Source organism: Citrus clementina, unplaced genomic scaffold (assembly GCF_000493195.1).
Source record: "Citrus clementina cultivar Clemenules unplaced genomic scaffold, Citrus_clementina_v1.0 scaffold_3, whole genome shotgun sequence".
Taxonomy (NCBI): Eukaryota; Viridiplantae; Streptophyta; class Magnoliopsida; order Sapindales; family Rutaceae; genus Citrus; species Citrus x clementina.
The window spans coordinates 38200125-38221240 of NW_006262339.1; the positions used below are offsets into that span (position 1 = coordinate 38200125).

General features: G+C 32.3%; 4 protein-coding genes across 5 annotated transcripts; 3 read left to right on the plus strand and 1 right to left on the minus strand.

The window, feature by feature from the left end:
* The first annotated feature begins 2070 nt into the window (after positions 1-2070).
* LOC18045853 (protein PIN-LIKES 1) lies at positions 2071-8070 on the plus strand. Its single transcript, XM_024187491.1, has 10 exons — positions 2071-2200; positions 3119-3203; positions 3590-3721; positions 3818-3940; positions 6554-6609; positions 7097-7143; positions 7293-7393; positions 7701-7753; positions 7848-7957; positions 8062-8070. The coding sequence occupies exons 1-10, from the start codon at positions 2071-2073 to the stop codon at positions 8068-8070; spliced, it is 846 nt and encodes a 281-aa protein (XP_024043259.1).
* A 3648-nt stretch (positions 8071-11718) lies between these two features.
* Positions 11719-13894, plus strand: LOC18045855 (B-box zinc finger protein 25). Its single transcript, XM_024188777.1, has 4 exons — positions 11719-11897; positions 11999-12315; positions 12911-13210; positions 13361-13894. Exons 2-4 carry the CDS (start codon positions 12133-12135, stop codon positions 13592-13594), a joined length of 717 nt encoding a protein of 238 aa, XP_024044545.1. The 5' UTR covers positions 11719-11897; positions 11999-12132; the 3' UTR covers positions 13595-13894.
* A 471-nt stretch (positions 13895-14365) lies between these two features.
* LOC18045856 (phytosulfokine receptor 2) lies at positions 14366-15853 on the plus strand. The gene has a single exon (XM_006442937.2). The coding sequence runs from the start codon at positions 14444-14446 to the stop codon at positions 15671-15673; it is 1230 nt and encodes a 409-aa protein (XP_006443000.1). The 5' UTR covers positions 14366-14443; the 3' UTR covers positions 15674-15853.
* A 206-nt stretch (positions 15854-16059) lies between these two features.
* LOC18045857 (protein YIF1B) lies at positions 16060-20590 on the minus strand. Of its 2 annotated transcripts, XM_006442940.2 has the most exons (6): positions 20405-20590; positions 19257-19341; positions 18444-18622; positions 17736-17834; positions 17495-17646; positions 16060-16567 (listed from the first exon to the last, which is right to left on the minus strand). In XM_006442940.2, exons 3-6 carry the CDS (start codon positions 18618-18620, stop codon positions 16180-16182), a joined length of 816 nt encoding a protein of 271 aa, XP_006443003.1. In that variant the 5' UTR covers positions 18621-18622; positions 19257-19341; positions 20405-20590; the 3' UTR covers positions 16060-16179. The 2 variants fall into 2 exon arrangements, with proteins under 2 accessions (XP_006443003.1, XP_006443002.1); XM_006442939.2 differs by lacking the exon at positions 19257-19341 and having other exon boundaries at positions 20405-20589.
* Between the last annotated feature and the right edge of the window lie 526 nt (positions 20591-21116).

Consider the following 21116-nt stretch of genomic DNA (forward strand, 5'->3'; position numbering starts at 1 on the left):
TTATAGAAAGATTTTCAGAGTGTGGAGGGCCACAGGATATTTATAAATATATACAAACATGTATATATGCACACACACACACATACATACATATATATATATATATATATATATATATATATATATATATATATATATATATATATATATATATATATATATATAGTATTCTTTTAATAATAAGGTTCTTATTTTAAAAAAATGAAGATCAAACTAAAAGATAGGAAAATATAAAATTTCAATTTACTATAGAACCAAAAAAAAGTCTTTTCATATTTTAAAATTTATGTTGTTTCTATTTTTTAAAATTTTGTCCTTATTTTAAAAAATATTAAGAAAGTGTTGTCAGCTATAAAGAGTTAATTCCCATTTTATAAGAAAGTGCAAAGTTCACACCTTATATATATTTATATGTTTTCAATTAATTAATCATACTAAATAAAATTAATTACACTTTGTTTCAATTTTCTATTTTCTTTTTATTTATTTTTAAAATAAAATTAATTATCATCCTAAAAGTCAACTAAAATATATTAATTCATATCATCAAATCTTGACACTTTATTATTCTTTAATCCAAGGGCTTAAGATTGTGTTTAATAGTTGTCTCTTGAGCTTGCTTGCTTGCATGCATGCATACATACATACATACATACATACATATAGAATCTTGTTAAATTAATATTTTTAAATTGATAACCTCTATTAAATAATAGCTTTTTGGGTCCCGACTTGAGGCCAACATAATAAATTAATAATTCGATAAATTTATTAGATAATAAATTCTCAAAAAATCTTATTCTTCTCTAGGACCCAGTTAATATATAAATTAATAATTAACTAATTTGAGACTAAATACATATAATATGTCTATGATTTAGTTGTTGTATTGGTATAATGCTTTACGCATGTCATTGGTCATTATTGCTTTCTTTACACCTTTCAGACGAGAAGTTTCTATTTGATTGTATGTGCTATATTAAGAGAAATAAGAAAGATTGACTTAATATATTGTCTTCAAAAAGTTTTCTCTAATGAGTTCCTAAATAGCATGATCCAACCATTCAATCCAAATTCCAACCAAATTAAGGATTATCAAGTGACTGATTCACTCAACAAGATCAAATTAAAATTATATCGTACAACTTGACAGAATCACTAAATCATCTACTTATACTAATTCTATACTTTACGAAAGTTCATATTACATATATGATATTATCTTTATAAATTAATAAATTATTAATTTATCATTAAATTAATAGTTATTAATTTATCAATATATTAATATTCACTAAATTAATAGATTTTTCATGATCCCAAAACTATTGAATTATTGAGATTCTACTGCATTTTATCTTAGAACATAAAATATATATTTATTATAAAAAATATATTTAAAAATAACAAAAAGTACAAGAAAAATATGTTATTATTAATTTTTTATTCATACCGAAACTTATATTTTTTTTAGGATTTTAATTTTTATATAAATTTTAATTTATATGATTTATTTAATTTATAAAAAATATGAATAAAAATATATTTAAAAATACGAATAATATTGTAAAATTATGGTGTTAGGGAGATTATTGGGTATTATAAAAATAATAAAAAGACAAATGATTTGTATTAATGTCAATAGGAGAAATTGACAAATGTGACAATCTTCTCTCTCTCTCTATGTAGCTTTTCCTTCGTACAACGTGATGAGAAATACTAATATATCTATGGTGCGTCAAAATTTAATTTATTAATTTATTTCCTCTATCTAGTTTCTAGATTTAAGACTCTGAAAGTTCACACGTTACACGCTCATATGGGTACGTATCATTCCATTTATCTGTGGAATTAAATACTATTTATCAAAGCATGATTCTAGCATGGATATCCACGATAACATAATTAATAAGAATAGGTCATAAAAGATCGTGCTTTATTATCAAAATAAATAAATAAATAAAAAGTTCTAGATTAGGTTAATCATTTCTTTCCATTAAAAACTATGTTTTACATACGTACTTGCTAGCTTTTGCATGCCACTGAATGTTTTCTTTCAAAGGAGTGAACATGGAAATTCTAGATCTGTTGATTGTGGCATTGATGGCAGTTCTGAAAGTACTCTTGGTGGCGGGGGTTGGCTTGTTTCTTTCGACAGATCACATAAAATTATTGGGGCCTAATACAACGCGTGATTTAAACAAGGAAAATTATCAGTCATACACCCTTAAATGATACTAGTATCAAACGTGTTACAACATTTTTCAAATGTATCATTCGTATACTCTAAATTGACAAAACACTTCTGTTGTCCATCAATCCGTTAACTGCTATTTGCGAGCGCCGATATCATAAGGGTAATCTAGTCTTTTTAAAAAAACGACATGTCATCCCATTTACCTAGTAAAAAAATGATATGTCATATGATATATTTTGATAAAACTGACTTGTCATCCCATTTATCGGATAATTGTTAATAATTGTTAAAAAAAAAAGCTACTTTACAACTGAATCTATTCCTCTAGAATTTAACCTAAATTATTGAAGATCTACTCCTCCAAGCTCCAACTTGAATTTTTTATAGTATAATATGTATAACTGTAAATAATATATTGTTAATATTTTTTATGATATAAGATAGATATTTTTTATAGATAATTGTTAATAATATGTACCATTAATAATTTATATTTTTTTAATAAAAAAATGTATTGTTAATAACAAAATAAAAAAAAAATTGTGTATTGAAAATTTATATTAATTTTCAAGGTAAATTTGTCTTTTTACCTCATTTTGAGTTTAAATGGTAAAATAGTCATTTTGTTCAAATTCTGTTAAGTTCTTAACGGTAGTAAATGAAAAGGTGGACGCCAGAACTCTTTTGTCAACTTAGGGTATACGAATGATATAAGCGAAAAGTGTTGTAGCACATTTGATACTGGTGTCATTTAAAAGTATATGGCTGATAATTTCCCTTTAAACAATGTAAGTAAACAATTTTTCAATCTCTCAGGCACCAATTTTCAATGTTACCATTTAAACAATGTTAATCATGAATAATCACGATCAAGTCAAATTAATAGAGTACTGAAAGCTGTTTAATTGTCTTGGCTTCTTTATAAGCTTGGATTCTTTGTGTTCAATCCAGCATATATGTTGAGCAGCCTGTCTGAAACTGTTACAGTCAAAAGTTTGGTTACCTTGTGAGTTATTTTTCTATTTAGTTTCTCTGTATCTACTTGCACTATACTTCCTGTGACGTTCATTTTGTATCCAAAAAGGGAAAATCAGTTATGTATGAATATTCATGTAGCCACCAAGAATTAGTATAAAAAGAAATTTTTAAACATAAAACAAAAAAAATTTACGAAGTAATATCATAAATTTGTCGGCCTTCTGTCAAAAAAGGGTAATAGATAAATATAAAGGTAACATAAAATATCACACTCTGAAATTTTAATTCTCTTGTGGGTACCTTAATTTCTAATTATCAAACACTTTACTATTCTTTTAGACAGCAAGATCAAATGGAGCCTTTATGTATAGTTAGTTTTCTTGTCCTATATTTTGCAAACACATGCGTTCTTAGGTGGTTCATCCCGGTGAATATTTTAGTCTCACTAATAATTGGTTCTTCACTTGAATTGATTCTTATTAAGCTCACACGAACCCCTCCACATTTCTATAGCCTTGTCGTTAGTTGCTGTTCTTCTGGTACATTATTCTTGACTTTGATTTTTTTTTTTTTTCATTTTACATTTTTAATTATCATTAATCTGAGGAAGGGCCCTAATATTTGAGTTAATTGTCTGTTCACAGGGAATTATTTATTTCTTCTCGTAATTGCTCCAGCGGTATGTGAAATGTCAAACAGTCCATTTGGAGATTCATCTGCTTGCTCCTCAGACGGAGAAACTTGTGCTTTACTTTCTATGGCGCTATGATAGTCTGATTAGTACTTTAATTAAATAAAACAGCATTCCTAAATTTCCAAATTTTGTCTCAACAAAAATCTTATTTCAAACTCTAGTGTCAGTCCGATTCGAGCCTCCAACCTTGGGAACCGCTTAGTTGCATGGTAAACCACCTCATTTTTCACTCGTGCATGCGGATATAGGATGTGTAGGGGTTGAAGTCGTAATAGCCTACCTAGTTAGTGGGTGAATTTGTAGACAATTTTATAAGATATGGGTTCCTCCCCTTTTGGGTTATAAAATCCAATAACAAAAAGAGTTGTATACAATTTGCATTAGTTTTTTTAAAAAAAAAAAACAAAAAAACAAATTCAAATTTTCCTTTAGACCTTAAGGCTTGGGCAATTAAGAGTTAGCATTTTTTTTATAATTACCAAAGATGTCTTTATCACTACTTCATGGTTGCTGGTTTAACTTGTCAAAGGTAAGATAATGTTTTTGCATGATACAACTTGTTATTCAAACAAGTTTTCCTTAATCTTTGGGGTTTGGGCCAGGGCGAAGCCCGGAATCATTTCTAGGCTAGGCTAGTATAATTTCTTTTTAAGTAAAAAGGAAAAAGAATCTTCAAGTAAAGTCATTAAATCAAAACAATAACTCAAATTAACAATTTTTTGGGTTTGAGAAATATCTTGTTTATTAAGTTCATTTAACCAAAAAAATTATCAATTTATGACTACGGTATCATACGGGTACCATACCCCACAGCGTAGCACTATTAGATGGTGGAGAAAAGCCACCCACACCTCCTAAGATTTGCTTAAATGCCCCCTTTATTTTTATAAATGGTCACACGTATGAACCTCTTTTTGACTATTAGAGCATTAATTACAAGAACCCAATAATTGAGTTTAAATAAACTTCTATAATAAAAATAAATATAAATTAAAATAATATAATACATAAAATAAGATAAATTTTATAAATTATTTTAAATATCAAAAATGTTATTTTAACGCTATTAATATGTCATATTCTTTTAATAATAATCAAACTATTTGAAATATTAATAATATTATAATAATTATACCTAACGTTTACAATAATTTATAAAATTCATATTCTTTTATTTACAACATCTTTTTTATTTATGTCTATATTAGTATAAATCTTAAAATCAAATTTTGGATTAATAAAATCCATCGGGATAGACTAATAATAACTTAATATTAAAATAATTTTCATTATATACATTATTTTATTAGTTATAGTTATTGTAATATTTTATTTGTGCCATATGATATTTATTTATTATTTATGTCTTATTCCTATGTTTATATTTATTTGGTTATAATTAAAATATAATAGTCATTTATGAAATTAACGGCCTATATGACTATTTATGAAGTTAAGGGGTCTGTGTGACCATTTAAGTAAACCTTAAGGGGTGTGGGTGGCTTTCTTCCTTAGATGGTTCTAGTTAATGAATGTTAATAAATTTTAATTATTTGATGGTACTCAATCTATGAAGTACAGTACTATTAAGAAATCATAGATAGACCTTAACTTTGAAGAATTAATTAAAAGCCAAATGAGTGATAAATATCTTGTCATCAAAGTTTACTTGAGGCAAAACTATATTGCTTCTAAAACAAGATATAGTAGGGAGAAGTACTGGGGAAAATGATAGTGGCCAAATTCTAAAACAAATTGAATGATATAAACTTGTAAATATTACTCTTGACAAATTTATAAAGTGTGAGAGTGATAGCAAGTTTTGTAAATACTGCATAATAATTTAATTTGTGAGCAACGTTAGTATGAAAGTAAAAAAACTAAAAAAAATTTACTGAATTTTGGCTAGGCTATAGCCCAACTTTGTCCATTAATAGCTTCGCTGTTGGTTTGGGTTACCAGTTAGCTTTCCATAGTTGTTGGATTTAATTTATCAAAGACAATTATAACTAAAATTCAAATAAATTTGATCAGTAACATAAGAATAGTTGAGAATATTTAAGTTGATTTTAATGCAAACAAATATGCAATATCAATGTTTTAGGTATTTTCAAAAAAATACAAGGACAAATTTATTAGCTGACTCGAACTCGGGCCAACGACAAAGGGAACATTTACCCATTTTCTTTCAAACTTTCAGTTCTAAACCTAGATACCCAAGCTAGACCATCATGTATAGAGCTCATATAAAAGATTCTGTTAGATTTTTTTAATTGTAATTATCAATATTTTTACTATTATTTTAAAATGTGTTAGGCTATTAAAATTTTTGACTTAAATTTTTGATACAAATGTTGAGTCATTGATTTCAAGAAATATGGCGGTGGATGAATAATTATCATTAAATGCTACTTTAACTTTCAATATCCACTATTAGATTACTTGAAATCAATAGTCCAAGATTTTTGTCAAAATTTTAAGTTAAAAATTTAAATTAGAACAGTCCCACTATTTAAGAATAATCACAAACCCATATTATACCCTTAAAGATGTTCTGACATATATATGCTCCAGAATTTTCAATGTAATAATATTAATATGTGCCTATCAATAATTAATTATATCAATTTGTGGTACTCAGACAGAGTCTAGTTAATTGAATTTCATGGTTTGGTGTTACAGACTGGGGGAATTTATGTTTGGACATACGTGTGTGCCATCATGGCAAGATTTGCAAATGGTATCATTAAGACGAACAGATGGTGATTCCACAATCAGCATATCATCTTCTGCAGAAACTTCATCACGAATACGCTCCGACCGAACCACTTGTACCCGATTCGAAGGATTGCTCTAACTCTATTGAAATGCGTCGCACTGGATCTTTGGTAAGATATAATGTAATATTAAAGCTAAAAATAGTTACATTAAATGCACAGATTGTTTGAAAATTTAATTAATCATTAAAATAGAGTAATAATTTAGTGGGAGATAGTGCTCACATTATGGCGAGCGACATTATCCGTTGCACGTCTAGTTAATTGCAGTTTTATTTACAGGGAGTCACATATTTGTGCTACTTGTTGAGCTGGTGCTCATTGCTTCATATTTTCTATACACACACAACCACAAAAACAATTACTGGGTTTAAATGAATATCTAATTTTATTATTTGGGCAGGTTCTATTTCCGGGAAGGGTAAATTCACTACATTAAGATGTTTTTAGCAGAGATAAACCTGAAGATGGTGTTCAATCCAACCACTATTGCCGCGGTATACAAAAGTTCATTATCAATATATGTTTTCAAAGTATTCACATGAAATGTTTTATGATCGTAAATAACAACTTATTAAAATGCAATAATAATACTATAATTTTTTAGATCTAGTATTAATGGTTTTTATTTTCTTTGAATAAAAAGGTTGTTGGGTTGATCATTAGGATAGTCCCTCCTATCCGAAAGGCAATGATTGGTGATAATGCTCTTCTTCGCTTGATTGATAATTCTGCATCTTTGCTTGGGTATGATCACCCTCAATTACTACGACTCTGATAATTAATTTTCCTCCACAGCTTTTCATGATTTTGTCACTTATCCTTTCACAGACTATAGTTTTTCATAATACCCGACCCTGTCACTTATTGATGTCAAAACTTCAACCCAAGTATGTATGTATGTATGTATGTATGTATAGTTGTCTTACGGTCGCTGGAATGAGATTTCGTGTCGTCAGAAACCTAACAAGAGTATTATAAAAACTGTAAGGAGAAAGTGTTAACCTTCCTTAACATTTCCCTTTTGTAAATGAAATCTGATTATATATGACAGAGAAGCAGCAATTCCGTCAATTATTCTGTTACTTGGGGCAAATCTTCGACGAGGTAAATTTAATATATATTTTTCATTACATTGCCTTCTGAAAAAAGTCAATGTACACTTATTTGTAGATTCTTGTGATTCGTTTTGTGGCTGAAGGTTTAAAAGGATCAGGAGTAAGTCCATTACTTGTGGTACGGATTCTGGCAGTGCGGTATATATTGTTGAAATGGGCACATGCATGTGTCATCCAAATTTCAAGAAAGCATGTAAATTTTCAAAAGGCTACCAAATAAATGAAAACAAAAATGAAAAAGTTGGTAAATTTGTCAAATTTGTCAAATTGGCACCATTGACAATTTGTTTGGGTTAGGTGGAATAGTGCAAACTTCAAGCCTATAAATTGAAATTTCTTCTTCATTCCATAACATCTCAAAAATTTGAGAGTTTAAAAGAAATTGCAAGTGAAGCAATTCTAGAGTTCTGAGAGTGTGAACAATTAGAAATAGTGTGTGTGTGTGTGTGCTTTTGGATGTATTTAGGTTTTAGAAAGTGAGGTTTTTATTACTCAAATATTGAACTCCAATAATTGTTAATTATACAATTATTTTCTCTTGCTCCCATGAATGTAGGAATAATTGTCAAACCACGTAATTCTTGAGTCCTTTATTTTTCTGTGATTATTTGGTGCGTTTGATTCCGCATTCCGCGCACAACAAGTGATATCAGAGCTTTGACTTCATCTTTTATATCTTCATCAAGATTTTTCAAATCAGCAAGTAACTTCTCAAATCTTAAGACATCATGCATTAACACCCCATGTTTCATTCAAAAGCCATATACCTGGCTAATTGCATGAAGGCGATTTTCAGAACTTTTCAGCAGGTACTTTTCCTCCAATGTACGCCATAAAGTCATTGCACACTCTTTATCTTTCACCAAGTATTTCACCTCCTTAGTCAAACAGGATCTGATTTGACCAGAGGCTTTCTCATTCATACGATCCCAAGTTTCTTCATCACAATCTTTAATTTTTCAGAATAACATCGAGATCGATTTGAATAAGGGCATCCATAACTTCGCACCTCCACATGCCAAAGTTGATTTTCCCATCAAACTTTTTAACATCGATCTTTTGGCCTCCTATAATAGGTGTTGAATAGCAATTTGACAAATCTCGCCTTCCATCTGAAGTGTCTCATGAAATAGTCTCGATAAATGCCTCCCTAATTCTGAAAGTTGTACCTTCTATCATTTTCTCAACAAATTATTTCCACTTGAAAAACAGCCTCTATGATGTTAATTTCGCGTGAATAAATGCACCAAGAAAGTTTCTAGGAGAATAGAGGGGTCACAATAGTCTCACTTAAAACTCAAACTCCTTAAACTCTTATCATCTTGTTGACAAAACTTTCCTAAACATGCATAATTACACACTACTTATAATAAATTGTCTCCCAAGTACAAATGATCATCTTCACCGTATTCATGAACAGCATTGTACATGAATAGTATCGTATATATGAACAGTACCATATCTCCACAAATACGAACCGTCGGCTCTGAATCCTTATTGAAGGATTTCATTAAGAATGATGGTTCATTGGTAGTCGGCTCAGATTTGGACAAATTTTCGTCAAGGTGGAAAATTGTTGAAAAGCATTGGGCACATGCACGTGGCATCCAAATTTCAAGAAAGCATGCAAATTTTCAGAAGGCTACCAAACAAATGAAGAAAAAATGAAAAGTTGGCAAATTTGTCAAATTTGCCAAATGGGCACCATTTTCAGAAGGATACCAAACAATAATGCAAAAATGAAGTTAAAAATTTTAAGACATCCACGCCCGTTAATCAAGAGCCCCATATTGGCATGCGCTGACTTAATTTATTTTATAACAGATACAATCTCCCAGTTGTTAGAGATTGGTGTGAGTGAATCCTCTTACATTCTACTGTGGACTTATGTTGTGGCTTCAATCTCTGTTACTCTCTGGACAGCATTTTACATGTGGCTTTTGACATAGATAGCTTGTTGTAATACTAATACCACCCTGATACCATTTTACATATTTATTTTAGATGTACATTTTGCAGTGGATGATTCGTAGTTTTGATGATAATACTTGCGTGAGGTTGTTGTCGTATTGTTACAAAGCCCTTCCAGATGATAGAAAGGTATTTGTCATGAATTCAGCTTTCCTAGAAGTGCCTGTTAATTCCATTCCTATTACAATTCCTTTATTTGAATTGTGCATGAAATTATAAAGAAAATAAATTCAATTATGTTTTCCTATGCTAGAATCGGGGCTGGCCAAGCTTTTTTAAATATTACTATAACATCATTTTAATCAAAATTTAAAATCGAAAATTTTATAAAATTTTATCGGAAATGAAAAAAACAAAGGATGATATTTGGCTATAATGGATAAATTATTTATAAAAAAAAAAATCCGCATTTAAATTGTTACCTTTGGATAAAATTTGGGCAGTGGCAGAACCAAAATTTTGCTTGACCCAAAGAGTTATATACTAGGCTAAAACATAAATCTATAAAATTGAAGAGGCCAATAGTGAAGGCTTTATTGAATAAACTATAGAATCTATAGGCTATAACAAAATTATAAAATTATGAAGGGACCTTGTTTGAAATTCACATAGAATAGGTAAATTTTCTGTTCAATTTTTTTTTTTTTCAATCATGGGGTTGGCATGTTTGGGAGAAAAGTTTTTGTGTTTTAACAACATTTTTTTCAATCCATCCCTTGTCTGATGTGTATGTTTTAACTAATCGTGATAATATCCATATAGATGTGACAAATAGTAGATGGATAAGTAGGAATACGCATAAAACATCAAAGACTTTCTCTAATTTAGAATATCTATCATTATTCTTATAACATATTTACTAATTGGAAATAGGATTGGAAATGATGAAATGTAATTCATTAATTTGTTTATTAACAAAAATGACAAGCAGGGATTGGGAATCAAATTGGTTGTTCCTCACCAATTTGGGAATAATTCCCTCGGTTCTAATTCTTAAGATATTGACGAAATTACTTCTACTCAAATTTAAAAATTTACAGTTTGTCTCACTTAAAATATTAAAAAAATTAAAAAAAATCTAAATTCATTGTTACAACTGCTCTCACCATCGCTGGTTGTTTTTTTTGTCTCTGGTTGCTACTTATGGCTTGCTGCCAACCATCGTTGCTGTTGCCACTCGCTGCAACTGTTGCAGCCACTCGCCCCTTGTTGCATGTCATCGCTGCCGGCTTTGCCGGCTTGATTTCGATTGCCACTTTGTTGTTATTACTTATTTATTTATTTATTATTATTACTACTACTACTATTATTGTTATTTTTTTCTCATTATTGTATCACAACATGCATTTTTTATTATTAATTGGTTGTTACCACTATTATTGTTGCTATCATCAACAATAATTTTTTAAATAATAACATCATAAATAGCACTACAAATAATGATAATTATTATAATAAATTAAAGATGTTTTAATAACTTGTAATTCATTTATTCCTGTTCCAAGAAAAAATGAATATTTCCAATAGTAATATAATTTTTTTTTCGATTTCAATTTGTGTTCTTACTAAACAAATAATTCTGGTTCTTATTTTTCATTCAAATTCTAACTCATCTTTATTTTAGTCCATTTTAATTATTAATTTATAAATGCACCAGTTGAATGATGGAGTTTCTTGCAAGAATACAACACTAAACTACCGCATCATCATCAATAATACAGTGATTTTAAAACTTGTGCCGTATATTTCACATTTAAGTTAAAATTAGGGGTACTCAATGAAAGTAACCCTATCTAACCACCAGGTATTCTGAACGTTGGTTGAAACCATGTGATTATCAATTTCCTCATCATCACATCATAACCCTCCTCCATCCGACGATCAGTATTCTATCTATAAACCGACAACTTACGGCAACAAAACGAGTGAGACCACACTAGATTCCAGTCTCCTTAAGAAAATCCAAAACAACTATCAACCACTAATCGACTTGCCGTCAGCAAACAGCCACACATTGCTTCTGATTCTGAACCCCGCCAATGCTTTGCTGTACACGCCAGCTTCCTTGCTTCTGATATGCAAAATCTGACTCCCCTTATCTTCACAGATTCTCCCCTAATCTTTTCACTAGCTGTTTCCTCCACATGTTCTAGCTAGCTAAGGTTATACATCTCCAGTCTCATACTCTCCTTTCCTTTATAACTTTCACTTATCGTTTGTCTTATTTTCTTTTATTTTCTTTCCTTTTCTTTCTCCACTGTAGCTCCAGATTTTCTTTAAAGGGCTATTGGGATTTTCTCTTCAAAAGAAGTTTCAAGGATCAAAATTTAATCTTGAGTTTCAATAGATTGGTTATTTTTCCTTTTATATGTATAAATATATATAAAGAGTGAAAAGATGAAGATACAGTGTGATGTGTGTGAGAAAGCTCCAGCAACAGTGATTTGCTGTGCGGATGAGGCTGCTTTGTGTGCTAAATGTGATGTTGAAGTTCACGCAGCAAACAAGCTAGCTAGCAAGCACCAGAGGCTTCTTCTTCAGTGTCTTTCCAATAAGCTTCCTCCATGTGATATATGCCAAGTAATTTCATTCCTTCCATTTTTTTTAAATCTTTTTTGCTTTTATTTGTTTTCTGTCTTTTTATGATTTTCCTTGGTTTTGATATGTAATTTGTTGATTTTTTCCTGTTATTTTTGTTTTTATTTATGTTATGTTTGTGGTCTCTTTGCTTCTAGTGTATATTATAGTAATTTGCACCCATGAATTATGTCCCAAAAATTGTTAGAGATTAGGAATCTGGGATATTATATGGAAATTCTCTTTGCAGACACTATTGTTTTACTAATTTGGGGAATTGTCTTAATATATTGTTAGTCTTAGGCTTTAAATTTTAAGGGGTTGTCGTTCTGTTACCTATTAGTGCTAGTGTAGGTTCATGAGGTTGCTTAACATGGTATCAGAGCCGAGATCCTGTGTCTCAAATGAATTGTCTACACTTACTAGATCTCAATCAATTGATTGGTGTTACCATTGATGGGAATTGTTAAGACTTTAAACACCAATGCTGGACTCTTGTTTACTTGTTTAAGCTTTTCGCTTCTTAGTTACGCATAATACTGATTCCTCTGATTTGATAGTTGCATAAAGCTTACTGTGTGTCTTATATGATGTTCAGGAAAAGGCAGCTTTCATTTTCTGTGTTGAAGACAGAGCACTCTTCTGTAAGGACTGTGATGAACCTATCCATTCACCTGGTAGTCTTTCTGCTAACCATCAGAGGTTTTTGGCCACTGGAATCCGAGTAGCCTTAAGCTCTAGTTGTTCCAAAGATGCTGAAAGGAATATATCTGAGCCACCAAATCAGCAAGCATCACAAACTTCAGTAAAAATGCCTACACAGCAATCTTCGAGCATCTCATCTCCTTGGGCCGTGGACGACTTCTTACAATTCTCAGATTTTGAATCCTCTGGAAAGGTAATAAAGATATATATGTAGATACTCAATAGAATCATCATATTAGAACATTTGCACAGTGCATATTCTATTATGAATACAAGAATGTCCTAATATGGGTGGAACACAGAAAAGTTGATCTATCAAGTCCTTGCTCTTCTCTGTTTGCAGAAAGAGCAACTCGAGTTTGGAGAGCTTGAATGGATAGCAGACATGGGAATATTCAACGACCAACTTCCTCAGGAGGCTCTAGCAGCTGCTGAAGTACCTCAACTCCCGGTGTCGCAGCCCAACAACTTAATATCATCATACAGGCCCACAAAATTCAATATGCCATACAAGAAGCCAAGGATTGAGATCCCAGATGATGATGATGAGCATTTCACTGTCCCAGATCTTGGTTAAACATAAAGAAATAATATCTACAGTCATTCATAGGTTGATGAACTACCCATACTTTCCTATGTACACGTACATATAAATATGTATTTAGACACATGTTATGTGTTATAATACATTTTTAGGAGTATCATCAATCCCAACGCTGAGCAAAGGTCTTGTTTAGCAATTTTACTTTTCTTTATCAGCCATGGATGTGCAGTGTTTTGTTCTTTTTGGCATTGAAAGGTCAGATGTGTTACCCATGCTTATAGCTGTATAATTCACACTACTTGGTCTAATAAGAATACTATGCCTACTGTATCAGCAGCTGTTCAAAGGCAGGTCTTGCCATCTCTGTAGCTTTTGGTTTCTTCAATGAGAAGTTCATATCATTGAACTGGGGCAAAAGTGATCATGTTGGGTGATATAGCTTAGGACTTGGGATTTAGTATGTTATTACAGTTTATAGGGTAGGATAGGACATTCAGATAAAAGTCGGAGTTCTTTAAGGATGATTTCCGAGGCCTCGTGGATAAGTAATGGTGGTGTGATTATGTTAGTAAACCATTTTATTTGAAGGTTGATGTTGTAATTAACTTAGTTTGTCTGATAACCTACACCTCATGATGTCGGAATGTTACTATTTGAAATTTGAAATTTCATTGGCATTAAACAATTGATAGTTGAGTAAAGCTACCTGGCATGAGGCAACTGCTTACTGTAAACCAAAGCATCTTTTTAGGTTTGCAATGAATCTTTCATGCATCACCGGCTACCACAAGCCCTTTAAAAACGAGCTTTTGAGTTTGACAACCGGAAAACCAACAAATTAATCAGTCTTTAACTTCCCAGAAATTGACAATCTCTATAGACATGCATTCCATCTTTCATTCGTGTTTCCATTGTATCATATTAATAGCGTTTGCAGCTCTGGTTCCGACCATTGTCCACTCGGCAACTCTAGCTACAGATATTCAAGTTCTTCGGCTGCTCAAACGTTCCATCGATCCTAACACTATTCCAAGATCTTCCTTCCTCGACAGCTGGGACTTCAAGTTGGATCCATGTGAAAGTTCCGGAGGACATTTTCTGGGAATCTTATGCTCGATTCCTTCAGACAATTCAACAAGTAGAATAACAGCAATTTATCTTGACAGCAGTGGATATGATGGGTTTCTAACACCATCAATCGGAAACCTAACAGAGCTCACCACCCTCGATCTAAGCCGAAATAACTTCCGAGGGCCAATACCAGATACCATCACCGGCCTAAGAAAGCTTACTACACTTTCCCTTCCAGGCAATTTCTTCACTGGCAATATCCCTGTAGGAATTACCAGACTCAAAAAGCTTCAGACTTTAGACCTGTCACACAACAGCCTTTCAGGCATAATTCCTGCCCAACTTAGTGGACTAAGAAGCTTGACCGCCCTAAGGTTGTCACATAATGCATTCTCAGGCAAGATTCCTAGCCTTACTGGAGCTTGGCAACTCCACACACTAGACCTTGACAGCAATCAGCTTTATGGAAACTTGCCCAAATTTCCCACAAGCCTGAGAACTCTGTCTCTGAGCCATAATTTACTGTCAGGACATCTTTCTTCTCTAAGGAATCTTGTGAACCTTAAGTCATTGGATTTGAGTTCCAACAGGTTTACTGGTGCCATTAGTCATGAGGTACTTACCTTGCCACAGGTGGTTAGCATCGACGTTTCAGTCAACCGCTTGACTGCTATAGAGATGACCACATTATCTGGAGACACACATCTTCAGGAGCTTGATGTACAAGGCAACCTGTTGCGGGGTCACTTGCCGATCAACTTGGTGAGCCTTCGGAATCTGACCTCTATTAACCTTGCTCGTAATCAGTTATCTGGTCATATTCCCAAAGTGTATGGAGCAAAATTGGGAAGCTCCTGGAGAAGTTTGTTCTTAGATCACAACTTTCTATGGGGAAATCTTCCACCAGAGTTCTCTAGTAGCATAACGAGGATTCGAGGAAGTTTGGCAAAAAATTGCCTAAGCTGTCCCGAAACCATTCGATTGTGCCATGGAGGGCAAAGGCCAGCTTCAGAATGTGTAGGACAGAATGATAAAGAGTGAGAAATATTATACATTCAGAAGCAGATTTTAAATAATTTTAGAGTATACTTACAAACCGTCGTAGGTCAATTCATTTCTGGGAAATACTATTAATTTCTAGTGAAGACTATTTCCTTAACTGAATCTTACCCCTCAAAACTAGGAATATAGAATTACGACTCTTTTGATCAATAAATAGAAAATAATATTATGTATCATTTTCTTTCTTTGGTTGATTTCCTGAGCATCTTTTTCACCAATACATTTCCAATGAAGAGAATCTATTCAAAGACTCTCATTTCGAACTTAAAATCACATTTTCCACCAATATTCTTCACCAACAAAAAAAATCATTTATAGAAAATTTTGTAATTGTTAAAATCTGGAAGCAAATGGAAGTCAGCATATGAATATAATGAATGAAATATAACAACCAGATAATAAAGTAGGAGCCAAAATGCCTGTAACATTCTAAAAATCAGCTATAGACAGAATTGTTTCTTGCTACAACAAAAAAAGCAGGCAGTTTAGAAAAGCCAATTAACAGTAATGTTGCCAAGCCATAAGAAAAGCGGTAGTTGGGCAAAAGCAATAAAGATCAAGAGATAGTGATGTCTGCTTGAATCGTGTGTCCTCATCTCTGCGAATAGGACTCTCTTCATTGTTTTCACCAAGAAGACACCCATGCACATACACATCCAAAGGATCAAAAAATAGTAAGAGTAACTGAACACAATCCTCCCAAGGACTGCCAGACATAGTCCGGTAAAAGTATACCCAGCATACGCCACAACATCCAGCAACGGTGCCTCCCCACTACCCAATGAAAGTAAAGTGACCTTCAGCAGCATGAATTGCATAAACCATCCAAACAATCCCTTGATGAAAAGCCAGTTTAGAGCTTCTGGAGTAAACCTGGGAGGAAAAATGAAAATTGTTGCAGGAAATGTACCACAATATTAAGGACAAGAGCTAACCACAACAACTAAAAAGGAAGTCATTTAACTGGGACAATTTTTTCAGACACCATTTGAAAAAAGGTCATTTAACTGGGACAATTTTTTCAGACACCATTTGAAAAAGTAATTTATGTTTACAGTGAGACCTCAACTCATACTCTTTCAGTTGCCTATAAGCCACAAGCATATGAGTTATGTCTATAAAAAGTTTACTTCGAATTTTCACAGACTCTCATCCATTGATGTTATGTAATCCAATGATGGAGTGTTTTAAGCCACAAGTTAAAAAGGCGAAGCCAAAAACCAAATAAAACCAATACAAAACAAGACTGAAAACTTTAGACAAAACTACCAGCAACTTGGAAACACATTGTACTTTCCAACTAAGCTAATTGAAGAGGATGAAAAAGGCCTTTTAAGCATTAAAAATAAATAAGAAACGCAGTGGTAATAAGTCTCTAAACCAGTTTTGCTACTAACTATGCTTCCACTGCCACCACCATACTTGCTGTCACCAAACAACATTACGTGCTTATGACTTTTCCAGTTATTAAGTAGTACTCTTCTTACATCATAGTTTAGTTTTTATTATCTTTTTATACGACTCATCATTATGTTCAACGCCACAACAATAGAAGTAAATAGGAAACCAAAAATGAAAAATACATTGCTACACATGCAAGCAAATAACAGTTACATCTTGCTCCTTTTACTAATTGTATAACACCATCATTAGGAGCTGGAACCAAGGAGTGCCACAGTTAAATCTTTGGAGTGAAGAAAAGAAAAGTGTTCATTACTAGACAAATCTAGTTAGGAGACCCTCAAATTCCAAAAGATAAATGAGAAGCAGCATAATATTGAAAAATTTGATAACACTCACTTTCCTTGAAGACCCAATGTGAAGCCAGCGAGGACGACATAGGTGCCAAATGCCATAAATGGAATGTACAAATCTGGTGCATTTATATCATATATTGGAGGTTTATAAGAAAGCCTACCACCCACTGGCTCAGTTATTCGTGTCCAATGGCCCTAATATTTGGGCAAAAAAAAAACTATTACTTCCCATAGAATGAGGGGAAAGAAACTATACAAAGCAGATGTAAAGAATTAGTGCTTACCCTGTGAAGGAATGGAAAGAGAACAACCTTCAATTTGTTCCTCACATATTGGTCATTCACTTGGAAATAGTACTGAGGATCAGAAAAATACCTACTTATCTGCATTAAAAAGATAATATCAATCATAGACACAAACATTTAAATCATACTTCAAGGAAAACGATTCTGCATGGTAGAACTAAAAATTTAAGGAAGCATTGGGATTTAAATCTTCAGAAGGTGTTCCTATGATGGTATTAGCAAATTTCATAAAAATGACACAAACCAATGTACTTGCACAATATATTTCAAAGATCACTACAATATGTGTTGATGTTTTACTAGTTTGTCTCAGCCATTGTTTCAGTTTAAGACATTTTAAACTTTTGGTTTGTCTCGGTTGTTGTTTCATTTTAAGACATTTTAAACTTTTTCCATTAAAAAATTCAATTTTTTTTTTTTAAGGTAATTATAGCATGTATAGTCATATATCAGGACGTCAGACCACAATTAAACCAGTTCAAACTGTAGTCTTTCCTTACGAATGAAAACTTTCCAAAAGAACTAGCAGTTAAGAATGCAGTGAGGACCATCAAAAACAACATTCTAGTTAACTGTGTGAACATATTGTGTATGTGCAAGGGCAAAATGACACTTGTAATGAAACATTTATTTTTCATAGCTTTGGCCAGAAAAGTGTTTCAGTAATAGTCTTGGCATGCCGCTTACATTGCTTTGCACATACTCAGAGCTAGATCCCAATATCTTTTCTCCGTATGCACCCAGTCCACCTCGGATCAGTCCTGAACCAGCACCGTAAAATGCATTCCCGAATGGATTGGGCTGGGCATCTGCAGCTGGTCTGGGCATCCCAGGCCCAGGCTGTGTTCCCATATTGCTATACATTTCTGTAATCAGAAAATAACAGTCAGAACAAGCTTTGAGAAGCATCTAAACTCATCATCTCCCTAAGTTTCTACATCTCTTAGCAACAGATTCTCATTCCCATATTGGTTAACCTCAAATGATTTTATTATTGTTGCAGTCTTGCATGGCCAATACATTCATCAGTAACAATTACCACGTGATTAGACATATTCCCTCTCTCTCTCTCTTTTTTTTTTTAATCATTCCCAAAGATAGCATATTATTGGGTGCTAGATTGAGAGCACACTTTTTCTTTATTCATAAAAGAAAAATGTAAAGTGGTCTCAGAAGTTGGCATAGAAATCACATAACTAAGAAAGGACATTCCCTATAGTCCATGAGTCAGAAAATGACAGTAAAATGCACCAGTCCCTTAAAATCTCAACAACTCTTCTCAAATCATAATCCCTAGGAAAATGTGGGGAACGCCATAATTTGTTATTGTTTATTAGCAAGAATAAGCATCATTGTAAGTCTTTATAACTTGAACAGTTGTACCCATTAGATTCAAAATCTCAAAACTGTAATAGACATTATTCTTTACTCATAACAGCAATCCTAATCCTATATGTACATCTATAGCATTCGAAAAATGAATACGAAACCTAAACTCACTTGAACAGCCTTAGTTACATAAACCTGCACAGTGCTCCTACAATATCCTATACTGAACTTTCTCTTCCTCTAGAAGCCCTAGCTCCTGCATCATTTAGGACCAACAAAGAGGAAAGAATCATTAACTTGTGATTTGAATAAGAAGAAGAAGAAAGGGATCAAATCAAAAGAAAATTCAAATCCCTAAAAGAACTTACAGTACCTGACTCCTCTATTGAACTTTCATCACTACAGCTTCTACCAAAAACCATAAACAACAATTTCTATTATTCAAATTAGACTGCTGAAGACACTTCTGTGTTCAACATGCATTAAGAACTCAACAGAAGCAAAAGGTCCAGAATACCCTTCCGTAGGAAACAACTAGACACAAGTGTCTGCTCAATAATGATAACATTTCACTATTGAAGCAGAAGGTGTAACAAACTACAGTTACCCGAAATCAAAAAAGAAAAAGCAAAGCAAAATCACTAAGAAAATGTTGGGCTAGTTTCTTAGAAGTAAATTCAAAAAATACCAAATTGTATATACTTTGGTGTCAATGAATTCAAAATACAAAAACAAGCATAAATTGTACAAAGAAACTGATATGCAAACACATACGAAAAATCGTAAACCAGCTACGATTATCAAATGGCATCTCATATCTAACAAGAAGTTGTCATTGTCAAGAATCCAAATCCATCTCGAACAAGAAGTTGTCATTGTCGAGCATTCTCAAGAAAAAACCAAATCCTAAACTTCAGTAGGTCTCCTAAGACATTCAACAGTTACATTAACATTAATATCACTCAATTCAACTTCTTCTCATGATCGACATTTCAATTATAAAAATGCATAACTTGCCAAAAAAGAAATCCACTCTCAATTCCCCAAGAAATAAGATACAAACTTTAGGCCTCTACAAGCCACAAGAACAAAACCCTACTTCACAAATCAGCCGTGAAAGCTCAAAACACAACAATTTTCAGATTCTGATCACTGAAAACTTAATTCCCAAAAACCCATTTAACTGTACAGCCTCAGAATCATGTTTAAATCCACATATTCACTATTAACCAATATCAAAAACAGATCAAGAATATATATTTGCAAGGAGAAATTGATTTGGATCTGAGAAAGGACCTTCAATATGAAAAGATAATTACCGGATAGTTTGGCCGCAGAATATCGGAGATTGATGGGTTTTCCGGCGACGTTTGATCGGAGCTCGACCGCTTGGATGTGTAAACTCTGAAAACTGGAACGAGATGTAACGGCGATAAAGGGAGAGAACGCTGAAGAAGAAGTAAAGAATCAAGAAGTTAAAAAGCGAAGAGTGAGTGTCACGTGCATCTCGCGTGCAGCCGCACATGAAATTTCTTTGCATCACTTGACCAATCACCAATTTTTTTTTTCTTTTTAAGAAAAACCAATTACAAATTAACAATCCATGATTATTGATTTTTTTTTTTTTGGTAGAAAATAACTCAAATTATGAATATTGATGTCTTTTTATCTTAATAACTAATAACGAGAGATTATGTATAATCAAAGGGTCTTATAATTGTAATGTCATTTGAATAAATGAAAGCTTTTACCAAACTTTTATACTCAATGATTTACTTACAAATTCAGTGAATTATTAAATATTACTTGTAACCTTTTAAGTTTTAACAACTGATCCTTAGTCAAAATAGGTAGAGAGGACCTTTTTTGTGTCATTCTTGAGGGAGAAGGTTTGGAGAATAGGGAGAGGTTAAATTAAGATAAATTCAATAGAATTGAGTCTTCAGGTCTTGACATGGCTTAATATAATATATTTATCATTTGATTTCTACTCATCTATATCTGTAAAATTTTTATATAAAAAGAAAAACA